Source organism: Protopterus annectens, chromosome 1.part0 (genome assembly GCF_019279795.1).
Source record: "Protopterus annectens isolate FY-2018-M chromosome 1.part0, PAN1.0, whole genome shotgun sequence".
In the NCBI taxonomy this organism is placed as follows: Eukaryota; Metazoa; Chordata; order Ceratodontiformes; family Protopteridae; genus Protopterus; species Protopterus annectens.
In genome coordinates this window covers 1,613,352,116-1,613,368,159 of record NC_056725.1, presented here as the reverse complement: position 1 = coordinate 1,613,368,159, position 16,044 = coordinate 1,613,352,116, and the positions used below count along the sequence as shown (strand labels likewise).

Below are 16,044 nucleotides of genomic sequence, written 5' to 3'. Positions count from 1 at the left end.
CACTAATCATCACGTCCCTTCTTAACCTAGCTTTCACTACTCTTTCCCATAACTTCATGCTGTGACTGATCAATGTATTCCCTCTGTAGTTACTACAGCTCTGCACATCACCCTTATTCTTAAAAATTGGTACCAAAACACTTTTTCTCCATTCCTCGGGCATCCTCTCACTTTCCAAGATTTCATTAAACAATCTGGTTAAAAACTCCACTGCCATTTCTCCTAAACACCTCCATGCTTCCACAGGTATGTCATCTGGGCCAACAGCCTTTCCATTCTTCATTCTCTTCATAGCTATCCTTACTTCCTCCTTGCTAATCCATTGCACTTCATGATTCACTATCCCCACATCATCCAACCTTCTCTCTCTCTCATTCTTTTCATTCATCAGCCCCTCAAAGTACCCTTCCCATCTGCTCAACACACTCTCCTTGCTTGTGAGTACATTTCCCTTATTATCCTTTATCATCCTTACCTGCTGCACATCTTTACTAGCTTGGTCCCTCTGTCTAGCCAATCGGTACAGGTCCTTTTCTCCCTCCTTAGTGTCCAACCTTTCATACAACTCTTCATATGCCTTATCCTTAGCCTTCGCCACCTCTGTCTTTGCCATGCACCTCATCTCCTTTTACTCCTGTCTATTTTCTTCATCTCTCTGACAATCCCACTTCTTCTTTGCCAACCTCTCTCTGTATACTCTCCTGTACTTCCTCATTCCACCACCATGTCTCCTTGTCATCTTTCCTCTGTCCAGATGTGATACAAAGCACCTTTCTAGCCGTCTCCCTTACTAGCTCTGCTGTAGTTACCCAGCTATTTGGTAACTCTTCACTGCCACCCAGTGCCTGCCTTAACTCATCCCTGAACTCCACCTCACAATTACCCTTTTTGAATTTCCACCATTTGATCCTTGGTGCTGGGCTCACACTCCTCCTCCTCCTCCTCTTCTTGATCACCAACGTCATCCTACAAACTACCATCCTATGCTGCCAAACTACACTTTCTCCAGTCACCACTTTACAGTCTTCAATCTCCTTCAAACTGGCCCTCCTACATAATATATATATATATATATATATATATATATATATATATATATATATATATATATATACATATATATATGCCGATTCCTGTGTATTATAATGGGTACAATGATATAATTTACCATTGTGCAATATTCTGTTTTGTTACTATGTCTCTGTATCCTAAATGCAGGGGCTCAACTGCATACTGTATATTTGCATGTATATTTGTTCCACTGTATAATGATTGTTACTTTTTTGGAAGTTTGCCCCCTGGACCTATGCTGAAAAGGGTTTTCCAACCCAGATGGACTTTCTTTGTAAACGTGCAAATAAAATTAATACTATACCATTATTTATTAAAGAAGCCATACATCAACATGACTTTCAAATGTTCACTGCAGCAGATATAACTCCATTACATATATTGATCTCCCTTTCATTTTTACACTTTTGTCAAATCCCTCGAACACATTCTTAGATGACTATGATCATACAGCAAAAGTTATGTCCTACCTTCAGTGTCATCTCTGCAACAAAGATGGCTGTGAATATATAGTTGGAGACAGTGAGGAATATTCTTTCCTGAAAAGGCACGAAAAGAAAAATCATTCCAGCTATCCAACACAAACTAGCAGTACTAATAAAAGGTTGTTTTATATGACTTCCAAGAAGCAAGAAACAATGAAGGACACTCACTGTGCTCTTCTGCTCAATCTCTGGCCGTTCCAGTGCAACAGTGATACAGTTGAGAAATATGAAAACCAGGACCACGTAATCAAAGAGTTTATGAGCAATGATCATCTGGCACATGAGTCGAAATCTAATTGCATAAATCAGAAAGAATGGCAAGGTAAGTCCCCATGAAATCAGGGCAGGTATTTAACCAACTCCTGCTGGTGACTCGCAGTTCCAAAGGAGTGAATTAATGGAAGAGCCCAATGAAAAACAAATGCACCTACTTGCAGCTCTAAACCCATTAACCATGGGGGGGGCACCTCCTTTTTTGACCAGCTACTGCAGAATTAAGAAATAGAAACACAGAGGGCTCTGCTAGTATAGAAACAAATCTCAAATACAACTATACCATGTCATCACAAAACTACCCTAAACAAAACTAGACAAATTAGAAATGCTACAGAATAAAACAATGAGCATTTCAGTTCTGTAACACTTCCAGACATATGTCAATATTCTTTCCCAAGAAATGATGTCTAATACTAGAAAAAAAAAACTTTAACATTACTTTCTGTAATCTACTGTAGTGTTGACAAGTAGTAAATCTGTACAATGGTTGAATTAATCAATAATCCAGAACTCTGTATGGATATCACAGGATTTACTTCATGGTTGGTGTGGTTTGATCACAAGCGTGAATCCCTAGTGAATAAACAAAGCCATCCATGGATAAATCCATTGATACCCACAGACAGGAGTGGAGTATTACTATTATACAATGACATTATTTTATAAATAACTTGCTTACCTTTTTTATATAATGTCAAGGTATAAATGGACGTTAGCATTCTTCTGTGAAGCACTGGCAGCCTAGGGTATGAAAAATGTGTACTCTGCATGCACTGATTCTGTGAGTGCCTGTAAAGTACATTGAACTTTTTGCTTTTTTTCCTTAAAAACTAAAACTTGTCCTGTTAAGACCTGTGTGCAGTCTTCATTCTCTTTCTTTTTTGTTATTGAGATGCTGTGGAGATGGAGGATGTGCCTTCTGGGCAGCATCGGTATTTTCATTTTGTATTTGTTTTTTTTAATTAGGTGCTGTAGTACTCACTGAGAAGCTTTATACAGTTTGCATGTCAAAGGCAGTTGTTATATTGATATAGGACCACTAAGATGTTTTTCTGACTTTTTTAAAGTGTATTATTCTGCTCCTGGAAGAAGATTGTTATGCAGAGTTGCATGTGATGCCTTTTTTTTTAAAACAGTTAAGAGTCTCCACTTAGTGGCACAGAGAAATAAGACAGACTTATTTCTATTGGGGATCTCTCAGTTTACAACGGGCATGCTGATTACTCTTTCCAGTCAGCATGCATGTTTCTGAATATGAGTGTGAGTGTGTGTGTGTCTGTGTGTGTGTGTGTGTGTGTGTGTCTGTGTGTCTGTGTGTGTGTGTGTGTGTGTGTGTGTGTGTGTGTGTGTGTGTGTGTGTGTGGGTTACTCGTGTGTGTGTTTGTCTCTGTGTGTAGGAGGGAGTAAACATAAATAAAAACAGTACAAATTACATAGTGTATCCTTTACATTTTTTACACAACACAAACGTCAATAAAACAGCTATAGTATAACAACTTGTGGAAAAATGCACCAGGATAACACGCTCATACAACGACTCCCGCTTTAATAACTTTAAACGCACTTTAAAAACGTTTTTCGTCTTACTGAATAGTAAAACTTTTTCAGAAGAATATTTAAACATACACAAAAGTCAGCCTTTAAATAAACTTCCAATTAAATTGGCGCCAAAATAAAAACGCCTCAATATGTAACACACCTTCTTAAAGCAATAATAACCTGTTTTTCACAAACCTAATTAATTAATTTTGTATATCATTTTAAGAAGTTTTTAATAAAAGATAAATTTTTATGATCAAGTTTAAATAATAGTATAACAGTGAATATTAGCTCATAGGGCATTTGCTTGAAATGTGTTATTTTTAAGATGTTTAATTGTAAGCACATTAATATAGGATAAAAGGTAATTTAGTGTGGTGCTTGGTGAAAAAGAGCATGCTTAAATTTAAGATACACATATCCTTTTTTTGATACATTGTATTCATATTAACATGTAGTTTAGGCATAGAAAGTACATCGATTTATGCAGCTATACATTCATTTATTTATTCATGTAACAATGATTTTCTATTGTTTTTAATTGGGTAGTTTTTTAACCAAATTTGATGTAGTTCAATGTTTTTGAATCCATTTATTTGCATGTTTTAGTATGTTACACCAATATTGAAATTTAATTAGGTCTGTGAAAAATAGGTTATTATTGCTTTAAGAAGGTGTGTTACATATTGAGGCATTTTTATTTTGGCGCCAGTTTAATTGGAAGTTTATTTAAAGACTGACTTTTGTGTATGTTTAAATATTCTTCTGAAGAAGTTTTACTATTCAGTAAGACGAAAAACGTTTTTAAAGTGCGTTTAAAGTTATTAAAGCAGGAGTCGTATGAGCGTGTTATCCTGGTGCATTTTTTCGCAAGTTGTTTTTTGTTTTGAGAGTTCATATATAGTATAACAACCATTTCATGCCTAATATACATGCATATCACAAAAAAAAATATTGATTACCTGTTTTCTTCTGTCCTGTGTGGTTGGTATTACTGATAAATAACATACATCCTAGAGACAATGAGGCTGTGCCTCAAAACATTGTTATTCCACAATAACTCACACCCTGTCTAATTTTACTATTATTGCTTTCTTAATTTTGTAGTATATCCACTCCCTGTATCTTCCCTGAAAATGGAAATGTTCAGAAGGACAATCTGGTTCTAAAACTAAATAAGTCTAATGTCTTAGACTGTTTACTGTAACCTCCATTCTGGTTCAAGAAAAGGTACCATCTTACCTTTATAACATGGTTGTTTAACATTTGGCAGACAAAGTAGAATATAAGGCAGAGTATCTTTAACAGAGAAAACAAATTCTACATAATTAATACATCAAAGCTAAGAAACAAGGTTTCCAGGGCTTCTGAGGAAATTGGATGCAGGCAGGCATGATGAAAATGGAAATATAATAAACCAAATATTTACTTATTAATGGAAATAAAATAAACCAAATATTTACTTGTTTATTCTTTATAAAAATCTATAATATCAGTGAGATATCACTATGTCTTAAAAAATATTTTTTTTTTAACGAAATTATGCTCCTTGGGTCATACTGCACAAAAATATCACTTAATAAGGCAGTTTACTCTCCAAAATTCAGATATAAAATGCTTCTTTTGAAATGCTTTTAAGGCACTGATAATAACTATGTTGAAGGCAAATTGGTTTCATCAATTGTTAAATCATATAGAAGCTACTTGACCAGAATTGCAGTGCATCCCCAGTAATATGGACATGAAACATTAATAGTAAGCGATACTTTTAGATATACTATAGCAGAACACAGTCAGTCTCATAGTAGGCAAGCAGCTGTTTCACCTTTATTAGTCCAGTGCTAAACAGGTTTGCTGTGCTTACCTCAACAAAGTTCAGGAAGGGTCTATAGATTGTCTTCACCTTCCCCATAACCCATTGTAATTAAATATAAATTGTTATGAAGAACTGACCTGTTCTGAGGTGAGAAAAGGTAGACGGACCAGTCTTCCCGTACTTCACACCACTCTGGTTTGTACACGTCTATCATCTTCTGGATACGAAAACAGAGACTCTAGGTTGAAACAATATTCCTGTTACTGGTTGTACTGCATCCAAGTACAGCATACATATCTCACTAAGCTTAAAATCCTTTGGGTTTCACTTTAGAAAGATTTAGAGAGTACCATGCTTTATACTGTGCATCTTACTTGAAATCTAGTGATAGGATTAATGAATGTCCATTACAAAATGCAAGCTCATTACTCCTGATGTGTTCTGGACATAAAACCAGGCATGAGGAATTCTGATTCAGGAACGTTTCTCCATTCTGGATCTCCAAGGTAGATGCTAGACTAAATGTATACAGCACATCCTTAATTATTTGTAACATCAATAGTGTGTGATTTCTCCCTATCATGAGTGGAAGCCTGATTTTGTTGAGTTCTGATACTTGAAAAATAAACCATGAAATAAAAAGGAACAGGAAACATTGAAAATAGCTGTTCCACCTTCAGTCCCTGGCATGGGAGCTGTGCAGCAGCACTTCGAATATATATGCTAAACAGATACTACTGCACCTTAAAGTAAGGGAAACTCTCTGAGATCTTACAGTTTTGGACTTAGGATATATCTATCTATCTATATATATATCTATATATATATATATGTATATATATATATATATATGTATATATATATATATATATATATATATATATATATGTATGTATATATATATATATATATATATATATATATATATATATATATATACATACATACAGTGGATATAAAAAGTGTACACACTGATGTTAAAACACTAGGTTTTTGTGATATAACCGCAATACATCATTTCAAATTGCTTGCCATCTTTAATGTGACCTATAACCTGTACAGTTCAATTGAAAAACAAACAAATCTGTTAGGGAAAAAAAAATATAAAAAATAAAAAATGTACAATAAGCTGGTTGCATAAGTATGCACACCTTTAAACTAATACTTTGTTGAAGCACAACAAATATATATATATATATATATATATATATATATATATATATATATATATGGATATCCTGCAGGGATTTGTAAAAGCCAGTGCATGCAGTAGAAAGTCAACTTCACCAATTTAAGATAAAAAATATTAGATACACAGCTAATGGCCCCCTCCACTGCCTGATAGTTATCAGTGTTCCTACCTACTGCACATGCAAGCCTGCTGTGATTGGAACCTTTACATACCCCACTTGCCATCTTAAACCAATACCAGCCTGGCATTAAAGGGAGTCTGAGCCAGTTCCATCTCCATCCTATCCCTAGTCCCTGAACTGTCAGCACCTAGCCAGGGAAGGATAGGACACCTCAGTTACCACAATTCACCTGTCAGTGACTGGAGTTCTTGGCATACATCAGCCCAGTCTATCTGTAACAGAAATTCTGAACATGCCTTCATCTGGTTTTACAGTGGTTGTTGCTTGCTAACTACAATCCACAAAAAAATAGCACAACAGAAAGCAATGCAGTCAGCAGTGAGTAAGTGTGCAATGACAACTTTATTCCTGGGTGAAACCTAGCAGAAAGAAAAACATACATGAGATTCATACTGAAGAAGATGCTATTGGGCACCAACACTGGTGTTCTGTGTTCCTCCTGATAGATTTGACCGTGGAATAAACCTTTACTTTTGGACTTACTCCTTGTTGCCTGGGTGACTTTCTGTTGTGCTGATCATTCTCTGTGGATTACAGTGTTTTGGGTGGATTGTGCAAACACAGAGTGTCCTGTGCATAGGGTTTGCTTCTCTTAGCTACCTAACTACTTCAGCCCCAATGTGCACATCTCAATGTCTCCCCTTAGCTTCCACACCAGTATTGACAGCGATGAGAGCCCACAACCAGTATGGGCATATGTGTGTGTTTAGGTATGTGCAAGTGTGTGTTTTTATGTGTGGCAGGCAACTACAGCTCCCCCAGAGTGCTCATACTGAATTTCTGCAGATGACAGGTGTCACCCTTGAAATCACCCACATGTTCTGTTATCTGTTCTCCTGATTGAACATGTCTAGCTCTGGTCAATGTGTCTGTCACTGAAAATATGCACCATGCTCATGTTAGTAACATGGATGATCATTCTTTAAGCACTCATTTTGGCAGTTCTGCAGAGGGTGGTTGAGTCAACATATTAAACCGACTTTGCCTTATAATGCTGATGTACCCTGCACTCTACTTCTAGGCCTCATCTGCTTGGCTAAATATATTACAGATGCTATACGTCAAGAATCCACAATGCCAGCAGTCTGCTTTAATGTCCTATTGACTATGATATTATAATGTAGGAAAACAGCATGCAAATGGAATAAACAAATGATGCCTATATTTAAATTGTCTTGCAGTTCACACAAAGTCACAAAAGGTTTAGAAAAATCTCCACATAGATCATGGAAAACATAATTCAGCTTGTGTTATATGTCATTTGTTATATTTTCTTGATTTTGTTATTTTATGAATTTTAATAGAAGTACTGCATCTGTCTTCATAAGTTCTATTACCATAATTAATAAGACTAAGAACATGTGTGACACACAAACTGTGCTGAAGACTAATGGATGGCATTTGAATGGCTTACATTCTTTTTACATGTATTTCCTTCTCATAAGTTCTGTTTACCCAGAATATAGTGACGGAGTACTCTACTCTTCAGTTTGCTGTATAAAACTAACAACTGAATCTCACATCTTTAGATTAAAACATGCTTGTAGGTCTTTTTCATCTAATAAAATGAATGAGCAATGGTAGAGATGCAAGATAAATGTCAGAAATCCAGTTAGGACAATAAAAATAAAACATTGCATTAGCTCCACTTCTCACAGTAAGAACAAACAAGAGAGCTGAATGACTCGTACAAAATTTGGTGGATAACAATATAAAAATCAGTAATTTCTACATGAATGAAGGATAACACCAGATATCTTTTAATGGCATATAACACCATGAGTGTACTATGGTGGAGCAGTTTCAAAATTATGTTCTTAGTCATAACAAGCTGAAATGTAATGTTCCCTGTTGCCCAAGTGGTTGTTAACACATCGCAGCTGCTGACACATATATCTCATCCAGACTAACTGCCATATCCTTTTAAACCATGAGTAGTTTTTTGAACTGTTTGTTTGTTGTAGAAGACAGCAATGTAGCACCAAAAGTATCATGAGTGGGGATGGCAGCATAGCAGGGATGGAGGAGAGACATGACAGATGATAGCAGGAGATGATGCTATGGTAGGAAGCTTGTTAGATGGAGTGCTGATGCCATGCCAGATAAGCAAGAAGAAAGAAAAAATATCAGTGCATAACTAGTTACTACAAACGTGAGACACAAGCAGCCTAGAACACCATCATTACATTATTACATACAAACGTGGGACACAATGTTGCAGCCTAGAACACCATCATTACATTATTACATACAAATGTGGGACACAATGTCGCTGCCTAGAACACCATCTTTACATTATTACATACAAATGTGGGACACAATGTCACAGCCAACAACACCATCATTACATTATTACATACAAACGTGGGACACAATGTCACAGCCTACAACACCATTATTACATTATTACATACAAACGTGGGACACAATGTCACTGCCTAGAACACCATCTTTACATTATTATATACAAACGTGCGAAACAATGTCATAGCCTACAACACCATCATTACATACAAACGTGGGGCACAATGTCGCAGCCTAGAACACTATCATTACATTATTACATACAAATGTGGGACACAATGTCACAGCCTAGAACACTATCATTACATTATTACATACAAACATGGGACACAATGTCACAGACTAGAACAGCATCATTACATTACATTTGCTTTATACTTATCCACTCTGCTCTTTAAGTGCATTCATAAGATTCTACCTATACTCCATTCCTATCTTTCTCTCTCTCACCCTATTTGACCTGTCTAGTTTTCTTTTTAAAATATCTTTGTCATCCTGTCCACTACATATGTCTCTGTCAAACAAAAGTATATTCACTTTTAAAGGATACACTTTTATGACACATCCCTCACATTACTGTACAGCTATAAAGGAAAGGAAACTGAGCTAATATATGTTCTACAACATAATTCTGAAAGTTGTTAGAAAGAACAAATTAATGAGACTGGACATGTAGGAGAGACGACTATGGCTGTGATGCAATAAATAGTTCCATCCAGTGGTCAATAGAAAACAAAAAAAAAACATATGTATATATGTATATACATACTGCTGTGAGTTGCAAAATGGTTGGGCATATGGAAACAGTTTAAGGTGAAGAAGTCTTCTTCTTTAATTATACACACTATAAGCCACCAAAATATCTAATACATGATATAACATGAATGTCTCTTGTAATATCAGAGAACATTCCCTAAAACTGTTTGATAATACAGGAGAGATTCATGTAGTTTCAAACAGCATTCTCGAACACTCTTGAACCTCTATTGTATTATTGGATTATCATCTAACAGTATTAAATGCATCACCATTCATTCATTGCATAGAAAGTGATCTATGGATGCCAGCTTCCATTAAATGCATTATATGTGATTTGTTTTGTTAATCACCTTTGATTGTTTCTGTTTTTGCCCCTATGCCCCAGATTCTGATTGAAAAAGGTTGATACTACAGCTCCCTTATCCATTTAACAAATTAAGCAAACAACCAACAAAATAAATAGACAGTCCTGATTTTCATTCTCCCACTGTCCATTTGCAGAGGGAAGGGGGTCTCTGCATTAGCTTTCATATTTGTCAGCTACCTAGATAGTTCCTTGGAATGTAAATGAATTATAGGGCTATGTCCAAAAAATGATGGTCTGTCCCCAGTATTCCTTACCAGCAAATTACTTTTCCCTTATTTGTGATCTTAGAATTATTATCATCAGAATGTTGGTTGCCATGTAATCCTATTTCCTGATTACAGCCTCATCAAAAGGGGCAAGACTGATCTGCCAATTAACTGAAATAAGAAATGCATATCCCAACAGCCTTTTTGAATGGTATTATTTTCTGAACAATTCCCAATTTTTCATTTAACAAGATACAAAATCTCACTTCTACTTGTTGACTGTCAACACAGTGAGTCCGTAAACGGCCTTATCAGTGATTACTTGCTTAAATGCTGATGAGACCGGGATTGACTAACAGAATGAGAAAAAGTGAATGCCATGCTTGCTCAGTGCAACTACTCTGGAATGAGTATTTGAGAAATACACAAGGCCTACAATGAGGTACTGGTCAATAATCATCTTTGGGATTTAAGAGAAATAACCATGAAAAGCAAATGAAGGAGTGCTTAGAAGACTGCTGTCTTGAATTTTGGAAATCTTAGATGCTTAACCAAAATATATATTTTGTATTCTCTTTTCTTTTGAACAATATACAAGGTGATTTAATAAAGCCTACACTGTCATTTTGACATACATACACAGCTGCAGCAAGTTTTAAAATCAGTAACCATCATGCAGAGGCTCACACCCCCATGCAAACAAGGTAAACATCATGGCATTCTAATTACAACATAAATAGCTGAATTACATGCTAATTAACCAGTCCAACATGGTAGAGCTATTCAACAAGCTATAAAGCATCTGTGTAGACTCCATGCTGGTTTGGAATACAACCATAGAAAGGAGTCTACATGGACAGAATTTTAGGGGCTACTGCTGCTTTAATTCATTTGTATGTGCTACAGGCTGAAGCCAATGCAGCTGCTGTTAATAGGCCTAGGTAGAGAAGGAGGAGAGTTTTCAGGCCCCATTTAACTTTTCCCAACCTACATGATGTTGAAATTTTAGAGTGCTACAGAATGGACAGGAATACACTACAGGAACTCTGCAACCTCTGCCATTCACAACTCAGAATCAGCGCCAATCGAGGGAAACCCATACCAGTGGAGACAAAGTTATGTGTAGCCCTTAGAATCTTAGCTACAGGTACCCTTCAGAAACCAACAGGGGTGACATGGTGGGGGTGATACAGACATCAGTATCCAGGATCCTCCACTAATTCCTGAATGCTGTGCTCTAACATGCCAGTGAACACATATTTTTCCCCCATGGTTCTGAGGAAAGGGCCAGAAATATGCAAGAGTTTTACCATGTAGCAAACTACCCTGAAGTACTGGGTGCCACAGATTTCACACATATAGAAATGAAAGCGCTACATGAGTAACAGAGTAGACTCTACATAAACAGAAAGTGTTACTACTCTATCAACTGTCAAGTCATGTGTAATGCCAAGGGAGTCATCTTGAACATATGTGCTGGCAACCCTGACAGCTTCCATGACTCACATATCTGACACACCTCCCAGCTGTACTAGATGTTTAGTATGGTGGATATCCTACAGGGTCATCTACTGGGAAATGTAGGCTAGGCTATGCACTGAAACCATGGTTGATGACACCCATCAGAAATGCACACACACCCATGGAAGAATGTCATAATGAACCAGAAATATCACAGAGTGTGTTTTTGGGCTGCTGAAGGCACGGTTACACTGCCTACATACATCTAGGGGTGTCCTGCATTACAATCCATGGACATGTACAGAAGTATTCACAGTATGCACCATGCTACAAAACATAATCCTGAGGAAACAGCTTCAGCAGGATCAGCAAGGGGAAGAGGCACACATCCCGCCACCAAGGCCAAGGTCACCACAGCCACAGGTAGATGAGGAGGGGGGAGCCATTAGTTGCTGTGGGTGTAGGCAGATGTAGGCATGCTCAGTATACCGTTGCATTGGCTAAGAGACAATGTATAGCACACTTACTCACCACCTGGGGGTCTAAATCCTTCCTCCTACTCACATAAATATGTTAACATTGATGTCAGGCAGCTCATATAACCGTTACCTCCCCCATGTATTGGCCATTTACTGCTTGCATCTGACAGAGTCAGACTTGAATGCAAACTATGGCAACTGCTGCATTTACAAGGTAAGTCCTGAACCTGGACTGTATTGTTTAATAATTTGAATGTGTGGCATATTCTTATATTTTATTATTTGGTACAGTAAGCAAATACAAGGTAGGAGATTTGTACAGACATAACCTTAACATGTGACAGAAGAGTCTTATTTGACTTATATGTTTTCAGTACTATGTAGTAGGCCTCAAGCATCAAAGATTCACACAGGCATACCTCTCAAAAGCCCTGATGACCACTGCATGTGGCAGCAGAGACTTATTTGACTTATATGTGTCCATTACCAAGTAGTAGGCTTCAGGCATCAGAGTCATAGCATTCAAAAGTAATGATGATCACTGCATGCCCTCAGGTTAGCACCATATGTTTGTGCTGGAAAATCATTAAAGAAAGATACGCATTGCAGTTTCTGACTTCACAACTCTCATAAGATCTTTCACTATAAAGCTGGTAAATTTTGATGCTCTCAACCATCTAACTTTCCAAGGCCAGTATAAGTCAAATGTACAATTACCAGATCAACACCACAAATGTAGATACACTAAGCACTAAGTTAGCTATGCACCCACAGCATCAGACACAAAGCTTATGTATCCCTGAATCCAAAAGGCAGAAAAGAGGGATATGGCACAGTTATCATCACTTTCACAGGGTGTTGTGTGGAGGAGGGAGAGAGGCCTAGGCTGACACAAAAAGTCTGTGAGTGTGTGTCAGTAAGAAAGAAAAGCAGGCAGACATTTGGATAAATCAACAAATGGCCAATGAGACAAAATGAGTAACTGTTGTGTGTGCATCTGCAGGGGCCACCATCATCATCAGAGTCTGATGATACACTGACATCAGGTGCCAGAGGGCACACATATTCACTGCCATGATCACCTGTAATAAAAGCAAGAAACAAAGGACAAAATTAATATCTAACATTACTGTAGTCCAATACATGCTAACAAACTAACGATTAACTAACACTAACTATTACAAACAATACAGCAATGCACACAACAGGCCTGACATCTACAGTTCACACTAAAATATTGCTTTCAATTTGCTCAGCAGTACTGACATAAAAATGTTTGGTTAACCATCTGCAGATGTTTGTCTCCTCTGTAATCCAGATGGGGCTGGAAGAAGTCAAGCAAAAGGTAGGGGGAACATCATCACAATTAAAAGTAACACAGTTAGTAATAGTTTTACCCCTTTACATAAGCATTAAGCATACTTTCAACAAGAATGTGTCTGTCAACTCAAACTTAAGCTAATAACTGTAGCAAAATTTAACCCCCCCCCCAAAAAAAATAACATGTCTCACAGAAGTAACATATTGATTTCAGTTGAATTACTATACAACATTATTGAATTTTTTGACATACCAAAGCCTACTTAGAAGCTCCTTCTGGGATGCTCTTGCTGTCTCTGCACTCTCCTGTAAGCTTTCTGCATGCTTGATACTGGCCTGGAGCTCTTCATTGGGTATTAGTGGTGGTTCCCTTGTGGCCCCACTGCAGCTGCTCTCCTCTGTGCAGATGTGATCAAGTCAGTGTCCATGTGGCACACTTGCTTGTATGTCCTGCAGTGGCCATTCATGACATTCAGATCAGCAACAATCTGTTACCAAATTTGCATCCTATATGCCATATCTCCCCATCCCCTTTCCAGCAGAAAAGCACAATGTTATCTAAAGACATCCACTATGACCTGGTTCTCAGCATCAGTGAAGGTGGCCTAAAAGAATTGAATTGCCTGGGTGGCATACTCCTAGGTGTCCTAAAAGGCAACAGCAGGATAATACACATATGTATCACATAAGGACTGAATAAATGATTCCAGATAAAACAGAAAAGGTAGCCACTCAATATTACCCATTTTAGAAACATACAACACTCTACAGAAGTAAACTATGAACAACAGGCAGGATGAAAAACAAGGAGAGTAACAAGAGCAATATATCCTTATTTGTGCCATAATAGTAACTCCCCTTTGCCCCCCCCCCAAAAGAACAGAAAAATTATACATTTTTCTAGCAAACCATCTTTGAAATGCTAAAGGTGTTATCAAAGGAACCATCCCTGAACAATTTGTACATATTTATCACACAGCATTCCATTTTCATATATTGGCAATCATGCATAACTGTGAAATGGATGGGCATACATGCCCATACCATCAGTACACTTCTAACTAATGCATACAAATAAAAGTGTAAACGCTTTGCTTCAGATTTGTCTTAAATACATTCCAGCATATGCAGTATGTAGCTGATCAAATGGAAGCATACCTTCTGAAGTTCAGTACTCCTCCTTACAGATATATCCTGAAAAAAATAGCATTATGCTCATTCTTCCAAACATAAACAAGTCTGCTCACCATCAGTTTATCCTAACTACATGGCTGTGTTTTCATATGGTGTAGAGACAGGGCTGTTAGCATAGTGAATATGCAAATGAGGTGTGAATTCATCAGAATTGCTGAATCCCAAAAAATTGGATCTGTGTAGGAGATTTATGCATAGTGCAGGCACTCCCTCAGTGTTTGGTCTTAATGAATTGCAACTGTGAAAGATTAGTGGTTGGGAGAAGGAAAACACAACAGCACTGCAGGCTGCTTTACTTCCACTGGGTATGTCAGGCTAGATCTACAAAGTATTACATGTAAGGATGGAAATGTAAGTAAGCAGCACACAAGTCACAAGTTAAGTTCCTTAACATCCAACCTGCCCTTCATTTGTTGGCAACTGCATATGATATTATTTCCAATTAATATCCTCACACATTTTAAGGCCAATGATATTGAATGGCTTACACACTGCATGTCTCAGATTACTGTTCGGATAAATGAAGAATGGTGAACAAATACAGAAATGTAAGACAGAGCTGTATATTTGCAAGCAATAATCATGACAGGTTGTGTGATCAATACATCAAAAACTAACAAAATGCATAAATAACACTTGTATGATTTGATATCACTGTAGATGCTGCTGCACTTGGTTGTGAGCAGATTGAGTTCAGTTCTTTGCTGCAAAGCTGTTTGTGTGGCAAATAAGGCTAAGGCACCCATTCTGTGTTCTGAAGGTGCATTGGCGTGAGAGTTCAAATCCAGACCTATGTAGAAATATCTCATGTGTACTGACATTTTCTAGTGTGCATGTCACAGATTGCTTTTCCTCATTTCAACTACCACTCCCTTTTTTCTTTTTCATTTTTTTTGGCACCAGTGTTTGTGCAATGCACCACTTATATCAAACATGGGAACCAGAGAAAAAAATGAATGTCAGATTTGGCTATGCTTATCTTGTCTGCATGAAGCATGGCAGTGCACAAACTGGACAAATGGCCCACCCAGGAAGCAGACAAGACCCAGACAGCCAAAAATATAAACTACATGCATTAAATTAATACTATTGGGCATTGTGCAAACCCAGTAAGTGACGTTGTGCAGTGTTTAACAGCGGGACCTTAAGAATGATTTTAAGCTGGGAATTGCCTTATTGTACCTCTTATTTTAAGTGTCTTTGTTCTGGTTTAAGCACTTGGGTTCCAGACAAGTTATTTCACTTTAGGAAGGTTTGTGGTCTGCATGCTTATGTGAGTATTCTACTGAATTGCTGCTTTATGCAAACTGTTTTGCTGTTGTGGCTGCAATTTCTGCAATATGACTTTCTAGTACTTCTGCATTTTATAGCATAGGCTAGATTCAAGCTTACTG

General features: G+C 37.3%; 1 protein-coding gene across 1 annotated transcript in view; it reads right to left on the bottom strand.

The window, feature by feature from the left end:
* Positions 1-16,044, bottom strand: part of CACNA1I (calcium voltage-gated channel subunit alpha1 I) — a 3,136,920-nt gene that overhangs the window by 837,371 nt on the left and 2,283,505 nt on the right. Inside the window, exons 16-18 of the mRNA XM_044073362.1 lie at positions 5,325-5,425; positions 1,725-1,848; positions 1,542-1,610 (exon numbers count right to left, since the gene is read on the bottom strand). Coding sequence (XP_043929297.1) covers positions 1,542-1,610; positions 1,725-1,848; positions 5,325-5,425 — 294 coding nt within the window. The remainder of the gene's footprint in view (positions 1-1,541; positions 1,611-1,724; positions 1,849-5,324; positions 5,426-16,044) is intronic.